Source organism: Melozone crissalis, unplaced genomic scaffold (genome assembly GCF_028551555.1).
Source record: "Melozone crissalis strain CALT ecotype California unplaced genomic scaffold, PUWL_Pcris_2 ptg000042l_1, whole genome shotgun sequence".
Lineage (NCBI taxonomy): Eukaryota > Metazoa > Chordata > Aves > Passeriformes > Passerellidae > Melozone > Melozone crissalis.
The window spans coordinates 4855655-4875798 of record NW_026535820.1 but is presented as its reverse complement, the minus strand read 5'-3'; the positions used below and the strand labels follow the sequence as shown (position 1 = coordinate 4875798).

Below are 20144 nucleotides of genomic sequence, written 5' to 3'. Positions count from 1 at the left end.
CTGGTGCTCCTCCTCCTCCTACTCCCCCTCCTTCTTTGACCTGGGGCTCTGCAGAATTGTTTCTCTTCCATATTCTCACTTCTGTTTTCTAGCTGCTAGTATTGCACAAGTTTTTCTCCTCCCTTCCTAAATATGTTATCCTGAGGTGCTACTACCATCAGTGATGGGCTTGGCCTTGGCCAGTAGTGAGTCTGTCTTGGAGCTGGCTGGCATTGGCTCTATCAGACATGAAGGGAACTTCTAGCATCTTCTCACCTAGTATGAAGAAGCCACCCTTGCATCCTACCCCTATTACCTGTCCTGCCAGGTGGGTCTGTCCTTTGAGGCTGTCAGGGCTCTGGCTGCCAGGGACAACTGTGAGCTGCAGAGCCAGGGTAGGGCTGGGGGTGTCTGTGATGGGCTTTGGCCCTATGACGTCCTAGGGGATGGGTCACAATGGGGCTGCTTTTCAGGGCCTGGACCAGAGGTAAGCCCGTGAGGGGAGGCTGGGCTGGGCGAGAACTGGGACAGAAATGTGGATTCTCACCCTGCATCAAGCGCCCAAGCCCCTGCCAGCCCAGCCTCACCCCTTCTACCTGCTCCCTGCTCCTTCCCAGACCTGCTTGACCCTTTCTCTCCCTCTTCATCCAGGCCATGGCTGCCCGAGTGTTCTTTAAAGTGGTGCGGAACGTCCTCATCCATCACCCGTGGATGGTCAACAGGGAGCTGGATGAGGCCACACGCGAGCGCATGCAGCAGCGTGAGGAAATGCTGAGGCAGGAGATGACTCGGCTGCTGCAGGAACTGGAGCAGGATGACATGGCCCAGAGACACCTGCTCCCCACTGCCATGCTGCAGTGGCAGAGCTGGGCTCTGGCTGTCGTTGTGCTCTTGGGGCTGTGGTGGTGGCTCCGATACTTGAGGAATCATAGAATTGTAGAATCCTAGAATGGTTTGGCTGTAGGGACCCTAAAGATCCATTTAAGGATCATCTCCTTCTAACTCCCCTTCCATGGGCAGAGACACCTTCTAGTAGACCAGATTAATGCCCCATCCCATCTGGCCTTGAACACTTCCAGGGATGAGGCATCCATAACTTCTCTGGGCAGCCATTAACCACTATTCCAGTACCTCACCACCCTCACAAAGAAGACTTTCTTCCTAATGGCTAATCCAAAGCTACCCTCCTTCAGCCTAAAGCCATCCCCCCTTGTCCTATCCTCTGTTCTTCTTGTTGGCCTGTTTAGGTAGTGGGAGGGTTCTGTAAGGTCTGCCTGGAGCCTCTCCAGGTTGAATGACCCCAGCTCTCTCAGCCTGACTTGATAGGAGAGGGGCTCCAGCCCTGTAATCAACTTAGTGGCCCTCTTCTGAACACATTCCAACAGCTCCAGGCCTTTCTTGTTTTAGGGGCCCCAGACCTGGACATAAGTACTCCAGGTGGGGTCTCACGAGACTGGAAGAATCACCTCCCTCAACCTGCTGGCCACACTTATTTTGATGGAGCCCAGGACACAGTTGAGCTTTCTGGGCTGTGAGTGGACACCGCTGAGTCATGTCAGACTTCTTGTCCTTTGTCAGCCCAGCCCATACTTGTGCTTGGGATTGTTCTTACCCGGGTGCATGTGGATCTGGCCTTGTTGAACTTCAGGAAGTTTGCATTGGCCCACCTCTCAAGCCTGTCAAGGTCCCTCTGGGTGGTATTCCTCCTGTCCAGCATGTTACCACACCACACAGCTTGGTGTTGTCAATAAACTTGCTGAGGGTACACCTGATCCCATTATCCATGTCACCAACAAAGATGTTAAAGTGACTGGTCCCAAGACCGATATCTGTGGCTATGTAAAGCCCATTCAGCCCTAACACTAATAAATGGGATAAAGTCATGAATGTTTCATGAATGTTTGGTTGCTGCATATTCTATTCCTTAGCTAGCACACTATTTTTAGACAAAAAAGTCAACCATAAAACAAGAAGTTTAATATTGATGCTTGGGACTTTGGCTTCTAAATTTGTACGGAGTACTAATTCATTTTGGATCAACAGTTGTTAGGAATTATGTTATTCAGACCTCTAAGTGGCAAAATGCTATAAGTATCTATAAAAATGGAGAATTGGCAGTGTTATCATCCTCCTATGCACACTTCATGTGTTTCAACACTGTTGTCTGCAGACCTGAAGCCACCATCTCAAACTCCCATCTCATACCAACATGAACACACAGCATTTTGTTCCCACATCTTAAGAAAAGTGGGGAGGAAAGAATGGGATTTTATATTATTTTGGCTTGAAATTATTTAAATATCATTACAGGACATAGGTTATTTTCTTGTTTTACTTACATGCAAGATGTCATCGATCACAATATCTTTTTCCTAAAGCCAAGAACACTTACACACCACCCTGCTTTCCCTATTTTCCATGCACAGTACAGTGGTTCTACATTTATTTAGCAACAATACTGAGGTTTTGATGTAAACAAAGGTTTGCTGTAAGTTCAGAACAGGAGAAAAGTCTACATTTCATGTTGCCTTCCTTTTGCAAGATTAATTCACATCCTTAAACCTCCTTTTAGAAAGCTAACAAACCATGTTAGAAGAAAAAAGTCTTTAATGGAGGAGCATTGCATTCAAAAGAACATTCAACACTGACAAGAGGCCACAGTTCAGTTCTTTGGCTCATCTTCTGTAGCAGCATAGACAGGAGATCTACACATCTTTTTTCCTGTTAGAAGCAAAACCTGGTGCTCTAGGCAGCCAGACAACTTTGTCAAATGATTTCAGAGATAAATGAAAGGCTTTAATGTTTATGAGGAGTAAACTAATACCTTGAAATTATTGTAATTAAAAAACCCCAAAACACAACAACAAAGCATAAGGGAGGAAAGAGAAAGTTCAACTATCTTTAAAGAGACTGCCTTTCAATAGAGCAAGTTTAGTCTGAAGTTAAGATCTGTATTTGTATCATTTGATCCTTCTAGAACTTCACATAAGGTAAAAGTTTTTATCCTATTAAACCATAATTGCCTGGTTACAGCTCCTATAACCTCACAAGTTGTTAAGTTTCTCAAGTCTGCTTTGTGCAACCCAACCAGTATGCAGGCTGGGGCAAGCAAAACTCTTAACTTAAAACAAGGAAGTTGAAGTTTTAGAGAGCTGATTCTATTTATGCAACGTACTACAACAGCTAATTTCACACTGAGATGGACAAACCTCTTCAAATCATCTGCACTACACACTTACATGATCAGAACAATTAAGCAACTGGGATTGAAGCACCACCAGTCACCAAAGACAATGAAGTGGCATCTCAGATCTGCAGCATCAAAATCTGTTGGAGCCTGGAAACAAAGGTGAAGCCATTAGAAAAATACTTGTTTGTTAGGAGAAACATTTTATCTTCATAGTGTTTTTTTTTCCTTTTAATAAACATCGTATCTTACCTCCAGCAGAGATGACAATGTAGATTTGGGAAATGCAAAATCCTGTTTCCAACATCAAGTTTTCACCACAGAGGAAATAACAGTTTGGCAAATTTTGTAATGAAGTTTAACAGATGAATCAACAATAGAAAGAAAAAATTATGATATGCTGCTATGATTCAGAAACAGTCCAAAGATATACTGGCATCTCAGCATTATTTTGTCAAACATTGTATAGATATCTGAGTACTCACACAGTCATTCTTTATTCTTAAATAGTGTAAAATGTTATTTATGTGTTATTTGTCCCCAGCTGATGATTTACATAAATATTTGTGTTAAACCATTTTTGCTACTCTCAGAGTTTTACCTAGATGTCCTAAGAAGAATTTTTAAAGTGGAAAAGGAAGAATTCCACACAAACTTGGAAAAATGAGGAGCTAGTTTGGAGCTTGTATCACCATATAAAATACATGTTGTTTCAGTTGAAACAGTATCTGCCATTTTCTCTAGTTAGATCTTTGTAGAACTCAGAATGAAAATGCCTCCCTTAGTAACAGATTTAAAATATAAGCTTAATTCTAACCTCAAATGATGTGAATGCAACTTGTCTTCAGCTGGAGAAGAAAGTTCAGATGGTTGTAATTACTAAAGATTGCATGCCATTAGATGCAGGCATATAAATTAATTTCCTTTTATAATAAAGTAATGCCACTGCAGTTGCACATAAGCCCTAAGGTAATCTGGGCTAGAGCAAACAGAAATTCACACAGGAAATGATGGACAAATTTACATAGGAGTTGAATACATGTTTCAGCTGAAAATGAAGAGTTCTAAACACAATACATTCATAATCCCTCAAAGGGCTTAGCCATTTCCTATCTGTGGTCATCTGAAGAGAAAAACTGTGCAGAACAGATTAAACATTCTTTGCTAACAACATTGTTACAAATTGTTATTGAAGGTGGTAATGTCTGACAAACTAGAGATGTTATGTTAGTGCACATAAACCCAGTAATACTTACATATGCTTTATCAACTACATTTTTAAAAGGCTAATGATCAATCTTCTTATTTGATAGAGGGAAACAGACGCTAGCTCTGGCAAAAATGCCTTGCTAAAGTTTATGCACTCCTGGTTTTTGAAAAGCCAGGAAGAAAACCCCATTCTCCTGAGATGCAGTCCTGTGACCTATCCACTGGACCATACTACTTCCCAGAATACTGTAGTTTTCAGAAAGTCCTCTATGAAGCAATTTTTCATAATTAAAAACAAACCAAACGTCACAGCAAATATTTCATATGCCAGAGGTTTCATCTGAGGGTCAAAATTAACTTTCCTAAATTACATATTTCCTTGTGGATATTATTCTGAGGCTCTGAAAAGTAAAACTACAGCTCATAAAAATACACCCTGAGGAACAAGATACTTCATTAATTCCTTAAAGGTTTAGCATAATTGTTTTTAACTCAAGAAAAATCTTTCAACTAACTGGATACTCTCTGATGTCAGTTCTTCAAGACTTGACACACAAAAAAAGTTCTATGTGCATGCAATTAATCTTATATTTTATCACCCCATATTTTAATAATTTTCAACTCTTAGGGACTTGTACTTTAAAATGATGCTATCTCAGCTGTGTAGTATTTACATTTTTCTGGCTTTTTACTTTTAAAGTATTTGTTTTTATCTTTTTATCTTAACCTAGTTTATGTTATGATATACAAAATACCTTATGATGGGATTTCAGTAAATACTTTAAATATAATAGTGTAATTAAGATTGGGAAGATCATTGCCCTAGCACTGCCAAGTCCACTACTAAACCACGTCCCTAAGTGCCACACATGCATGTCTTTTAAATACCTGCAGTGATGGTGACTCAACCACTTCCCTGGGAAGCCAGTTCCAGTGCTTGATCCCCCTCAGTGAGAAATTTTAGTGGTAAAATGAGAGTCCAGTTCTGATTTGGAATTTTTGGGGCACAGCCATAAAAATAGATTAAATAAATAGCATATTTATTAAAGAGAAAGTAACATATCAAGCTTATTTCAAAACATTGACATAAAATTAAAAAAGTTCCAAAATTTAGGAAAAGGGAGAAAATGAGTAAGATGATTAATATTCAATTACATTTACTATATTTTTAACCTTATACACAAAATAGTAACATGTCAGCAATTAGCTTTACAGCTTGTATTCTTCAACTTTTCATAATCAACATCAAATAATAACTGGCATTACAGTTCATAATAAATGGAGGACTACTGTAGAAACACTGCGTGTCTTGGGGCAATGTACTACACTGTGCAGGAGTGATCCTGTACCCAGCTTCATGGCAACCTTATACTTTCTGAAGCAAATATATCTGTCACACTGAAGTTTCATGAAACACTGGACAAGTTAGGGTAAAATCAAAATATTCAAAACCAGCTGCAGTCAAAGCTTTATAAAGGCACAAGTGATAGAAATGCAAGAACATTATGCTTCATTTACTAAATATCAAGTTTAAGAGAGTTCATTCTATTTAAGCTGAGCACATGTGGCCACTGCCACCAAAGGCAAGGAAAATGAGAGAGTCCCTTGTCAAACAGGGTCTGAACAGGGGTAAAGCAAGTTTTTCAAGGAGTACCAAAGATAGATGGTGAACAGAGCTCTTGTAACCAGGTCACAGATGCCTGTTATTCCAATACTAGAATCACAGATAATTTATGGCAAGCTCAAGGAATATTTCTTCTGTGCTGGCATGAATGTGAGGTAAGGAACAACTGAAGAACTTGTGACACTCCTCAAAAGCAAAAGCTTAAGGTCAGCCTTTTTATTAGCTTTTTCTGAAGCAAAAATATTTCTTGACTTGAGTGAGGCTGCTTGTTAAGAGTAAAGATTAGAGTTTGTGACAAATCCCAGATACCTGTGGCTAATGGTGCCAGAAAGTTTTTGGGACTGAAACATATTCTAAAATTTGTCTTCCTTCAGTGTACTGAGCTTCTTATTTAAAATTCCCCTTTAGTATAAACCTTCAGAAAGGCTCACTCTCCAGTAGATATCTAATGTAAGAGATCTAGGCAAACACTGAACATTTACTAACTCCCATTTTCCCTCAGAGTAAGGGCTGAGGTTTTGCAAATCTGTGTGCTTCAGGATACAGATGGGAGCTTCTGGATGCAGCTCATACATATTTAGAAAAAAAAAATGACCCTAATAAATAGCCTGATCACCTAATTAGCTTTTTACAAGCAAGACAGGGGAATGGGGGAGAACTATTTTGCCTCTCCCTAAAATTTTGGTGCACCCAAATACTGAGTACAGTGCAAGTCTGGGCTCTGTGTGTCAAGGTCAAATTAGGAGGTAGGATGTACGGAAAGCAAATAAAATTGTCAAGTGGGTAAAGTGGCAGCTTTATAATGACAACATAAAAAAGCTGAAATATAACGATTTAGAGAAGGCTGAGGTGATGATATGATGAAAGCTAATAAAGGTGGAGGTTAAAGCAAACAAAATTGTTAATCATTCCATGCCATGCCATTAGAACTAGAAATACTCTAGAAAGATACTAGATCCGTTCAAAACAGGTAAAAAGTGGCCAGGTTCAGGTGCTCTCCCTAGCAGCCCTCCTACAGCTGTCTTGGGAGATGGTCCATCAGCAGGGCATTTCCCATACCCCCTCACCTTCTCTTGCCTAGTTTTGTTTTATGTAGACTGGGGGACAGGACAACAGGAAAACAAGCAGAGAAGCCAGTCTCTCACAGCTGCATTACTCCATGCAGTAAATTTAAAAATTATAAAAGCAAGAAAACACATTATGTCTTTTTTCTCGTTCAGTTGCAATAGAAGCCAAGCCATTCAATCCTCAGGCAATAAACTAATTTATTGGAGCTGCAATCCCATTCCTTACCAAACATTTTAAGGGGACTTCAAAGGAGCAGCAGATCTGATAGGACAAAGAAGCTATGTAGGATATCTGATAGGATAATCTTTGTCCCAGTAATCACAGAATAAATCTGAATGGCTCTGCTTTTAGCCCATTTGCAATAAGGCAAACCAGTATTCTATCAGGAATTTCAATGTAGTCCTTTGTATTTGATTGTCACAAATACACACGTATTTCTTTGGATTTTGGTGGCATTAGTATGTATAAATTATTTTAAAATGTAATTTGCATGCATGAGAAAGGTGAGGATACAGGTATGCTTCAAAAAAGAAAACCAGAACAGTATATGGAAGAAGTTCAAATACAATTCAGCATTTTCAGCATTCTGTAAGTTTAGTATGTTGGCAAATACTGTTAGATGAAGAAATTATTTGTGTTCATTAAAATTTTGATTTATTGAAATGTAAAAGGCACTCAGTATTTTGGAATGCTTGCCTGTCTCAAAAAATCTTACCAAAGCCAACCCATTTAGTATGTGCTTTAGTACTTACAGCATTACTTCAGCTGTCAGCTACCTGATATGTGGCACTCATTTGCATAAACTGATTTCTAAATAAAAAGTGGCTGCAAAGGGGGAATCAATGTAACTGAACATGTACTGTTCTCAAGAATACCCTCATTACTAATATTTTTGAAGCCTCACAACTGCTTGGTAGAATTAAGGCATCTATCCATGAATGATTCTCCATTGTTCAGGATACACCTGTTTGTGAATGTAGATGGGGATGACTCCTTTGTGGTAATGATCCTCAATGCATGGAATTCTGATCTCAGAACTTGGAATAATGCTAACATTAAAAATGGCTGTTCAAAGACAAAGGGCCTGTTATTGTGGTTCCTGAACACTGCAGAAAGGATCCTATGCAGGCAACAGGTACAGCCCCACTACATGTATAATTTTAAACTGAGTTGTAACACCATATGCTCAGCAAGTAACAAGACACATAACTCAATGGACAACTGTTCACATGAGCATTTAAACATCAGCATTCATATTGCTACAGTTTATGTAACAACTTGGTATTTTGAAGCCATCTGTGTCTAAAAACATGGTGTGTGAGCCTACAAGCAGAAAAATTCAGTTCACTCCTATCACAAACAAGGACAGTTTAAATACAGTAATAGACTAATATGAGATGAAACTATTATTTTATATTTTAGGTAGATACAAGATGTGCAAAACTTTTGGATCATGCAAAGAGAATCCTACAAAGTAGCAACAGAGATAGCTATTAGGAATATATCTCACAAAAGCAGGGTGCTTTGTGTAAACACACACTGACTGGGATAATGGCTGTGTGCTCAATTTAAAGTTTTAAAGACCTATGGAAGAAAATAAAATAAGAAAAGTTCACTGGCAAGGTACACTTGCTTTGTCTTCCTTGAACTTAAAAGGAACTGCTGTGTATTACACACTGTGCTTGTTTGTACAAAAGTCTACTAGTGCATTTCCAAGAAAATAAATACCTTATTAAAATACCACAGCTTTCTTCTCCTGACTCCCCACCACTACTATCATGCTGAAAGAAGAATGAAACTGTTCTCCTACCAAATTGCACATCTGATAATTATCTCAAATTTACGAGCTACAATTAAACATATTTTTCCTATACACTTGGATGCTGCTGTTTTAAAACTCTTGATGAACTTCTGCTTCGGGGTATCTGCATTTCCCTGCTGAATTACAAATTTTCATTGTATAACTTGCATCTTAACTTCAAATCCACTGGAATCTGTTTGTATGAAAAGGCCTAAATGAGTAATAGCTATTAAAATTTCCAGACCAAAACAAAAACAAAATCCACATCAAGGCAGAGCTAAGGTTGAAAAGGAGACTCAGTTAGTTAAGGTATAAAGCATAATGGCATATTGTATAAAGCATAAATTATCCCAAAAGTAAACATTCCAAAATCCCCAGGAAACTCAGGATTAAAGATGAAAACTTAAAAGGAATCCAAACATCTTGTATTATTGAAATGCAGAATGAAAGCCTCCAAAACAAACTTAGATCAGCCCTGCAGCAGCACCACATTGTAAGCCAGAAATTATGATTAATGCATTTAGTATCTGTGGCCTGAAATTAGCCTAATGTGTATTTCAAAGGTAATTTTTCATTTTGTTCCTTTGTATGCAACAAGTGACTATGACAAGCAGTAGAAGGTGAGTTACAGGAGAAGAATAATGGTATATAACCATGTTATGAGTTCCACTGCAGAGCTGGTCATTAGTTGACTATTTAGAAATATAAAATGTCCATCATGAGTGTGAAGCTGTAAGCAAAACACCGTTGTACCACACATAAATGTTTCATTACTGTGAAAGAAACCATTTCTGGCTGGAGCAGTAAACCTCAATCAGGAAAGGCTCCATTAAATTTAATAACTTGTTGAAAGATAAACAAGTGGGATTTCAATTCTTAAAATTAAGCACAGATATTAAAATCTGAGAAACAAACTTCTTACATTACATAGGTTACCTATCTAATCTGTGCAGACAGAACTTTTCCACAGAACAATACGAAAAAGAGAAGATAAACATTTGCCAAAAATATCAAGGCCCAAAACGCACATTTAGTTTCAAAATTCTTTTATTGCAGTTGGGTAATAGAGATAAATATCTAAGAGCAAAATCCAGTAAGTCACATTTATTTTCCTTTGGAACAATTCTGCAAACTGGTTTATGATAAAGAACAAAAAGTTGCACTACATTTTGGAACATTTTGTTCTTTAAAACTGGTCAGGCAGGTGGGAAATATTAAAGTACTACAAATTAAATGAATAATTTTCCGCTTCAGCTTCATTTCCAAACTGAACAAGTCCAAGCAAAAGAAACGATGGTATTTTCTGCTTTGGAGATACATATCAACTGGTAATGCACTTCAAGCTATATTAATTTGATTAAAAAGTTTATCCTTAATAACCTGAGACATCAATCCATGTATAGCTTCTATGGTGGTCTTGCAGCTGAAAAACAAGCATAAATTCAATGTTGGACAAAAACTGAACTGAACTGTCATTTTCCTTGAAGATATCCAGCTGTTTTGGAAGTTCAGGGTGCCCATAACCCCATGAATCTTTAAAACTGTCCAGAAAGGAACAGTCACATAGAGCAATTTAGCCATTGTTGCCAATACCTTTTTGTTACTTAAAAAGCAAATGAACTGTACATACAGAAACACAGAAATAACAGAAAACTTTGTCTTGCAATTTATGACATCTTACATTAACAATAGCAAGTGGGCTCTATGGCCATCTGAACAAAGAAAAAAAAATCCTTAGGGGAATGGAGCTATCAGCTGGTATTATCAATGGTATTATCAATACCTGCAGACTCTCACTGCTCTCTATCTCCTTTGCCCAAGCCCAGGACAGTAGTGTACAGTAACCATGGTTCCTCTGAGAAACTTTACATGGAACATTAAAGAAATGTTTATAAAACAAATCAGTTATTGGTCAAATTATGTAATGTGCAAAACTCCAAAGAGCTGAGAGGATTCCTACTGATCCAAGTTTTCCCCAGTGTCTGCCATAGGGCAGTGTAGTGTCAAACTAACAATTAAAACAGACTGTAAAAATGCAAAAGATGAATCAGGACTGAAGGCATGGAGAACAGGGACAAATTATTAGACAGATAAAGGAATCCTAGGGAAAGCAAGCTGACTTGGAGCACAACTTGGCTAATGCATGTGCTCCCTTAGAAAATGGCTTAGAGATGTACATGGACAGTACCAGAACTTATCATACAGCCCAGTGGAAGCACCTTGATGCTAATGCTTTACAGCACTGTTTTCCCAAAGCAGGTATGTCTAACAATCCTTTAGTGATCTCTGCAGCCTTATTTCTTCAGAGTAATTTAGGGTGACACCAAATTAATTGTCCCGTGTCTGCACAGGCCTTCTACTGTCTTTTCTGTTAGGAAAGATCATTAATTGAAGAAAAGCATGCATCTCTAAAAGTGTTACACTCAGTTTTGGGAACTATGGTAGCTTTTGTTGCACAGGAAAGCAGAATTTTTGACAAAAACAATTCCTTCCAATCCCTTACAATTTATAAACTAACTACTGATGAAGACTAAATAAAAACAGAAAAGAAAAATGCCTAGAACTGCTGCAACAAATAATATAGTAGCACGATCAGATAAAGAGCTATTTCTTAGAATAACTGTAAACATGTGAGAGTAAGGGGAAAATAAAATGCAGTCAGTTTTATGGCACTCCAGACAGCAATGCAAACTTATCAGCAACTCCCTCCTCTTCATGTCTTTAAAGCATTGCTATTTTATTTCCCTACAGGAATTGGGAGGTATCACTTAACCTGGCTGCTATGAGCTAGCAACAGATTAACTCCACTGCAAATGTATTCTGTAATTAAAATAGGCTAAATGAGTATTAATTTTTATAAAGTCAACCCCCCTGCAACTCGATCATGTTTGTTAGGAAACTTGTAAGAGCTGTTAACTTTCCAGAAAAATAAACAAAGGTGTGTCAGGAGGAGAGAATACCAGGAAACTGTTCTGTTAGCAAGATAAAGTCATGGGGAAGAGGGACAGAAAGCCTCAACATCTGAAAACATGCAACTGCAAATATTTTGTTCAATTTTTGCACTCTGTTCCAAGGGATTCTGCAGAATTGCTTCCTTATACAATGTAATGACTACATCTCACTCAGAATACTCCTAAGATGAATGCAGGTGAGTTCTGCCTTCTCCACAGAAGGACCTGAGTTTGTACCACTATATAAAGTGCAGTATTTCCTGGTTTTCAAAGTCTGAAATTTGCCAAATACAATGTACTTGAACAACCCAGCTGTATGAGTTGTTGGATACTATTAACCTCTGTTAAAAGATTTTACTTGGAAAAATGGTGACTCTAACATGATATAGTCTAAGCACACATATAATTCTTAAGGCTAATGGGAAAGTGAAGCAACTTGTGTGCTTCAAAGCTCAAAATAAACAGAGCTGATCACCAATAAACATAGGGAAAACTGAGGGAAAATATTGCAACTTCTTTGAAATAACGTTGTACACCTAGTGATAAGAAGTTTATTAACTTACAACAGCAAGTATTTGCTGTCAGGCAGGGTAGCTAAATAAAAAGGCCAGAATATCTGTAAGGCATTTCTTAAAAACAAAAAGCAACAACAAAAACCCAACCTTTTCTTATTTCTTAAAAAAAGATACATTATTTAAGAAATATGAAAAAAGGAGTTCATAATTTTTACATTAGTAAAAGTATCAGACAAGTGTAAACTAAACTTACTGGACTGTTAACACTAGTTCTTAAAATCATGTTCTATACCATAATTTTACTTACTGTTAGTTTTAACCTGATTAACCATAAAAATGTGTAATTTCTAGTAAAGTTACAATTTTGCTTTAGACAGAAAACATTTTTTTGTTTGTCAGACACTGATGGAATTTTACGGCATTTTTTTGTTTAATAAACTAGAGTTAAATTTATTCCAAACGCTCTAAAATTAAAAATTCATTGTAGGTTTAATATAGGCAATATTTTCTTTAACTTTCAAAAACAACTAGTGACTTCTGGACCCTTTCATTTCTACCTACAACCTAATTCTTATCTCTAATCTTCTCAGGTTACAATTGCAGGCATGAGAAAACTTTAAAACCAAATAATACTTTTTACATGAAGAACACATGGATGTGTTATCTTACCTGTCTCTTGTTGCTTTTGCAAGTTTGTCTTCTGATTTCTTGTCATGAGTCTCTAAACCCAGCATGAAACTGCCCCTTCCAAGCTGAGCCTCTGACTGTTCTAATTTTTCAGACAAATCAAAGACTTGGCCAGTGGTATAGTCAGCATTCTTAAGAGAAAGAAAGTAATAAATATTTTGAATTTAAGCTAAAAATTCAAGCATTGGTGCACAAAATAAACCCCATCTGAGAAACATTTTTAAAAGTGTAGTGCTGCATATTTGAATCTATATCTGAAACTGAAGTGATATAGAACGTGACTGGTGGTTAAGAGAACAGAAGCTAAACATCTGACAAATGCTCAATCCCTAAAGCCTGAATTGGTTCTTTTTATTACTTTCAACCCATGCCCTAAGTCAAGTAGGAGTTGGTAAAACTTGGTTTTGACCAAGAGGAAAAAAAAATTGGCTTCTGCAGAGGAAAGATTTTGATACTCAGCTATTACACTGAAGGTGTACCTGCACTGTTCTGTTGTAATCTAGTTTTAACAGTTCCATTGTTTATTTTTTTAAAATGTTTACTTATTAAACACCATTATTCATTGCAGTGTTCTATAGATACAAGGTTAAAAACTATTTAAGACAAAATTTACGTGTATAAACAGAACTCAGTAAAATTAAATGTGTTATTCCCAACTTCTACCTTTACAGAGCAGATATGAGGAACATTTCAGTATTTATGATTAAGAAAACCTTTCCTTCTTGTTTTACTGGACAGATTCTTAATGTGGGCTCTGTATCTATCAGTGTTCTATTAAGTATTTTACAGCAGAGGGCCTGGCTTTCAGACTCATGAATGCACACAGCTGTGGTACTTACAGTGAGCAGACTAGAAGAACTGAGAGTGTTCACCCAGTACTTGTTCCACAACAGCTCAAGCAATTTACGATCCAAAGATGATTTGAAGTATGAGACTTCTAAAGCATAATACCTTTAAAAACAGACATGCAAACAAAAGAAGTGTCCCTCTAAAAATGTCTTGCTTGACTGTCACATCCAAAGTACATGCAACTCAAAAAATCCTTAACAATGACATATATCTTAAAAAATTCAAAGCACTTAAGGTTACTGCCAGTTCCAATTCTCTGTATGATGCTCCATAACTAATTCATATGTAGATTTAATACATAATCCCCACACAAACTGCTGTGTTCTGCTAAATGAGATTGCAAGAGTTTTTAACATTATTCTCTTAACATATTTCATGCTTGGGTTCTTCAACACTGTAATAACTTACAGATGATTGTAGCTTTGCATGTATCACTTCTAACTTCTTGAGGAATGCCTGGTAGCAGTAAATGTTACAAACAGGCAAACAATCTTACATCCTACACACCTATTTTGAAAGCCAGGCTTTAGTGGTGTTACAAATGAACACTCCCACTAATGAAGAAAAGGAGGTGCACAACACTTGCCCGCACTGAGAAGAGCAGTGGGATCACAGCCTCCCCAGTCCTGCTGATCAATAGACATGTGACCCAGCAAGGCATCACTACTTAAAAGTGTTCAGAAATCAGCTGCTAAAGCTTTTAACCAGGTTCATCTTTATCTTTGCAGAGTTCTCCCTTAAAAACATCTCCTGATAAATGCCAATAACTCTTTTTCACAAAAACAAGAGTGCTAAAGCAACAGTAACTTCAAGATTTGAAATACTACAAGAAATTTACTTTTCCATACTGACTCACTAACCTTAACACAAACACACAAAAAAAAGTTAGTAGTTTTTTGTTACTTACTGTTTACAATGTACACCAAAGTCTTCTATTTTATTGAGTGGAATAGTCTGGTATTCAGAGGGACCTTCATCTGGAGGTTTATAGCCCTAAAAATTTAACAAATGGGAAAAATGACACAGTAATTCTGAGGCTTTTCAAAATGCCTAAACTTTACAAAAAAGTTTCTAGCTTATGCAACTCTAGTTGTTTTGTTGGGTTTTTTTTTGTTTGTTTTGTTTTGTTTTTTGTCTAGAGAAAATGACATTTCCCTGGTAGTCTGAAATTTGGAATTTTCCTGATCTCAGGACATTTGGCTTTACGAGCTGTACTGGTCATTAAATTTGTAGGTTTATCAAAAGCAAAGTAGTGGTTATAGTTGAGAATTTTCAAATGAGTAGCTATTATTAGATCATTTTTTAGATCAAAGAAAGGGCAAACTTCTTCTTAGACAGTATTTCTCTACCTGTTCTTGGAAATTTTGAGGGAGGATTTGAGAAGAGGGAAGAAACATCCATGGATATGCCTTAGAGATACCTAAAACTTTCAGTTGCTTGTTTAGCCAAGATGGTGCCATTCACAGCTACTGACTAAGCAAGAACTGCCTGCAGTCCACTGTGAGAACTCTATAAAAATATGCTTCTCATGTGCATTTTCCAGATGTGATTTGGTTTTCAGGTACAGGATTCTTCTCCTTGTTCAAAATTCTCTAAGTATTAATCAAGAGATTTTGCCCACAGAAGTGAATATTCTCCTGAATCACAAACTGTTCTAAGATATCTTATGTTTTTGTCAACACAAAAATAATGCCTGGACGTCTCACAATCATTTTTGTTAATTACGAAATTTAATTTTTATTAAGCAATTAATTTTGGTAATTGTTTTATTGGATGCCTGTCTGAAGTTCTTGATGAGTCACTCATATGACTGGGTATTTAAAAGATACCTGAACCTCACTGGACTGAAATTAAATAGCACAGCCAGAAGCATACATGAGAGGATTCCTTTGGAGACCTAGATCTCCAATACTGATGTGATTTCTTAGTTTTAAGCCTAACCCATATTGTTTAATTAATTTTTTTGTACATTAGTTTGTGAAGATTGATAATATTTATTTGAAAAAGTTAAGTAGATAGTTTTGAAGCTTCCTTTTCTAAAATGAAAAGCAAATTACAACATATTAAACATGCTACTAACATTTGGTTTTAGGTCTAAAAAATAAACAGAGAACAACTAACATAAAACAATTTTGATGACTACTATCTACAACTATATCCATTAAAAACCAGCTATATGGAACTACATCATTTTGGGACAGCTCCACAATCTGGATGGTGCAATTGATTTAACACTGCCAAAACTCTATAAAAACCAAAATAAAAATCAACTTTTATAAATGTAATCCAATATCCAAATGCATGCAGAAAAAAGTGGATGGACACATTTTTCTTTGGAATGAACATTCAGTACAGCGCAGCAGAACAAACTCAGACAATCATTCAAAGACAGTTCAGTGTTCACACACTACATAATTTTAGATAATTTTAGCTATTTACCTTAGGATATGTCCTAAAAGCTCCAAGATTTACTTTTCCTGCAGATATTGTTCTTGTTGGATCAATCTGTAGAAATTCAGGAAAAACTCATTATATACATTTTATTATTTATTACAGGCTGAAATTAAGCTTATAGTAATTTTATTTCAGAAATGTAATTCATGCAAATTGTGTTAGTTCTGTCACAAACAGTACTTTTTTTGCTCGTATGAGACTCTCTAAAAAGATGGGAGTATCACTAACCTTCAGTGAATTATTTTTTAAACTAATTTTCCTTATTTCCTAAGGAAATAATGTTTAAGAACAATACCATAACAAACAATGCAGTGAACATGGTCTAGCCAAGCAACACAACTGCTTTGCCCAGTATGTGGCCAGCAAAGCAGAAGGAGTGGCACCAGTTTAAAGCGTGGCTCTAACACCTCCATCATACAAAGTACACACTGCTAAAATGCTAAGAGACAGAAATCCAAAAATTATTCCCCTCAACATGCTTTGCTGAGCAGGGTTATCCCCAGCAGCCAGTACTTACAACCACCGCTACAAAGGGCTCCTGAAATTGCTGGTTGAGCATCTGGGTACTGACGTCGATGCCCGAGAGCCAGCAGCCGTAGCCGGGGTGACTGTGGTACCAGCCGATGGCATTTTCCAGGCGTCCCACCTAAGAAAGAGCGGGGAAGGGACAGCCCCGGCGTTCAGCTCCATTCCCAAAGCACCGGCTGCCCTCCAGCGGCACTTCCAGCACGCTGCAAGGCGCGCCAGGATAAACGGGAATTTCCACTCCTGATGAAATATTCCCTAGAAACCATACGAGTAGCACTGGCATTCTCTGCCACAGCTGCTGCCACGATACAAAGGCCTTCAAGGAGCCTGGAGCTCCTTCTTCAGTGACAGCTGGAGTACAGAAGAGGTTCCACACAGCTGGATGGTGAGCTGCAGTGAGCAGGGCTGAGAAATTTCCTACTGATGTAACACAAGTATATCTAACCTCATATAACGTAGGGAACATCAGTAGAGAATTAATTATTTAGTATGGTAACATATCTTGCAGGCATATACTATTAGATTAGTGGTAGGTTTAAAAAATAACTTCAAAGGCATGCTTTCAAACACCAGAAGGGACAGAAATTATTGCCTGGAGACAGGTTTAAAAGCCAAAAGATTAATTTTGGACAACTTTTTCTCAGATAAAACCTCAAAATAGGAGTTTCCAAATAATACACCTGGTTATCTCTAAAAATGCTGGGAGAGAAAGGAGCAAAGCCAAAAAACCCCAGAAGAATGAACACCCATTGAACCAAATTTTTGTAATCCTCTCTAAGGAACTGTTTACTGGCTGCTCCAGTAATGATGAGATAGAACATACAAACTGCCTACTTTATTTTTTAACTGAAGAATATTTTTATTTTCTTTACAACTCCCATGAGAGAGACCAACAAAACACTAAAGAACATGTGTTATTTTTCAAAGCCAAATGATACATTTGAACTACGTTAAGATCAGATCCTGTCCATGGAGAATGAACTAACTGAAGCAGCAGCATCTATAAAGCATTTCTATAGGGGGATATATTAACTAGCACCTAATGATAAAAAGAGCATTACATTACACCTAATGATAAAAAGAAAAGTATATAGTTCTAACTGCCACTGTTCTAGGAACAAGTGCTTGCTAAAATTAAATATGAAACAGCCAGCATGAAAATTCTTCCAGAGCACCAGGAAAGCTGAGTTATTTTATTTGCACACAAGTTCATTTTTAAAATCGTGAAACCAACTACAGACAAAACAGAACAACATAAACTAGGGGAAAAGAAACATTTCCTGTTACATAAGAACTCCTATAGAAACCTGGACTGTTTTAAACATAAGACAAGCTGTTTACAATTTTATGCTATATACTTACCACTTTGAAATTTGGTATTTCTACCTAAGAATGGGATTCTATGAATATATCTGTATTTAAATATAGCATTACTGTGTTTTTAGGCAAAGACGTCTCTTCAATTTACCTACTTTTTGCGACAAGAGTATTAGCATCACAACATTGTTTTCAGAGAAAACAATCTAGATTAAATGAATTATTTCTGCATTTTCTCACAGGGATTAATTATTTTAAAAAGCCCCAGGACATAAATATTTCTGCATTATGTTTACTCTTTGCTGATGTTATGATTCAGCCTAATGCACATCCATTTCAAGATCTTCAACACTATGTAAGGCTATGAATATAAGTCCAACTCTCCAAAAGAACCCAAATAATCCTCTGTTATATCCACTTAGTATGTAAGGGGCTTCTAATTTTAGCTGGTTTAAAAATCAGTGGGTCAACTGGGTACCAAAACTGTTTGAGCTTGGAGAGTTAAAGTTATTTCAAGTTATAAATATAGAATTGTCCTGTATTGGAAGAGGCACATCAGCAAGTGCCCTTATATGCTGTGCTGGTTTCCACATTAGAGCCAAGCTGTGTTTCTGTTATCCTTCTGCACACGAGAACTTCACTGTATAGCCAGCTTTAACATGAGGTGGATCTCGGAATAGAAAGTGACAAAGATGGGAAACAGACAAGTGAGTCTGTTCATCTAAATTTCCAAATGATAAATATGAATAATTAAGTTGCACTGAAACTTACTTATTCCTTCACAAATGTGTCTTTTTTAATGGAAAAGAGCAGCATGCTGTACACTAAGACCTCAGAAGAATGTAAGAATAAATGTCATAATTCTGATCTACAAATACTAAGTACGTCCAATGCACACATATATTTAATTTTGCATACTGTTTTTTAGAAAGAAGTATCAGTTATTTTAGAAACACACTCTCTCACACAGCCAGCAGCCTCAGCCATAAAAACACTTCCTCAGCAATGAAAATAACTTACAAAGGGAAGGAGCAAGCACTACTTTTTGTAGGATCATTAACGTTGGAAAAGACCTCCAAGATCATCGTGTCCAACCTTTGATGACCTACAGCAAGTCAGGGAAATCTGTATGCGACAATGTTTACAGGCCCCTGCGTTCCGTGCTGCTGACATAGTTCTTACTGTCACGTTTGAGGAGAGACAGGACAATGGGGCAGGCACTCCATCACTGGGGGAGGGAGGAAGCCTGCAACCCTCCAGGGATGGTCCTGCAGCTCACCAGACACACAGGATCTCCACGGGGAGGGTCGGACACCGCCTGCCAGCTCTCCTTACCTGCTTGGCGTTCTCGATGTAGGCAGCCATGTACTCGTAGGCGGCGGCCTGCGCGTTGACGCGGGTCTCGGTGCCCTCCACGGGCAGCGCGAAGCTGTCCATGATGATCATGGTCTCCCCGTCCACCTTGCCCAGCATGAGCCCCATCACCTCCAGATTGCCGCCGGACCTGGCGTGCATCACCATCTTCAGCAGCGCCAGCGCGGAGATCTTGCAGTACTTGAAGTAATGGTGGCTGCAGCAGCGCAGAGGAGAGGCCGCGGAAGCGAAGGGAAGGGAAGGCAGAGCCCTCAGATCAGGCCGGTGCTCCCCGCCCGACCCGCCCGCCCGCTCCGCCGCCCCGCTCCCACTCACTCCTTGGTCCAGGGCTTGGCCGCCAGGATCTCCTGCTGCTGCTTGCGGTCGTACTTGTAGATCTCGTCGATGCTCTGCGCCTCCTGCATGTTGTTCGCCAGCTCCCAGGTCTTCTGCGCCATGCCGCTCCCGGAGGCGCCGCTCCCCGCCGCCGCCATCGCCCCGCTCCGGGCCCCGGCCCCACAGCCCCTCTCCCGGCCCCGCTCCGCCGCACCGGGCCGCCGGCGGAACCAAGCGCGGCGCGGGGGGATGGACGGACGGGCGGGCGGACAGACGGTGGTACGGT

At 38.5% G+C, this 20144-nt stretch overlaps 2 protein-coding genes across 2 annotated transcripts in view; one reads left to right on the top strand and one right to left on the bottom strand.

The window, feature by feature from the left end:
- Positions 1-20144, top strand: part of MCMDC2 (minichromosome maintenance domain containing 2) — a 161766-nt gene that overhangs the window by 54626 nt on the left and 86996 nt on the right. The window lies entirely within an intron of this gene.
- Positions 9898-20047, bottom strand: COPS5 (COP9 signalosome subunit 5). Its single transcript, XM_054284642.1, has 8 exons — positions 19859-20047; positions 19505-19739; positions 16842-16970; positions 16310-16375; positions 14778-14863; positions 13861-13972; positions 13004-13152; positions 9898-10291 (listed from the first exon to the last, which is right to left on the bottom strand). Exons 1-8 carry the CDS (start codon positions 20014-20016, stop codon positions 10207-10209), a joined length of 1020 nt encoding a protein of 339 aa, XP_054140617.1. The 5' UTR covers positions 20017-20047; the 3' UTR covers positions 9898-10206.

What these genes read in the sequence shown, in the direction of transcription:
- COPS5 (XM_054284642.1), bottom strand. Translation starts at nt 20,016, where the DNA reads ATGGCGGCGGCGGGGAGCGGCGCCTCCGGGAGCGGCATGGCGCAGAAG. An exon ending in GCCAAGCCCTGGACCAAGGA is followed by an intron (nt 19,740 to 19,858) that starts GTGAGTGGGAGC and finishes GCGCTGCTGCAG; the next exon opens with CCACCATTACTTCAAGTACT. An exon ending in ACATCGAGAACGCCAAGCAG is followed by an intron (nt 16,971 to 19,504) that starts GTAAGGAGAGCT and finishes GCTCTTTCTTAG; the next exon opens with GTGGGACGCCTGGAAAATGC.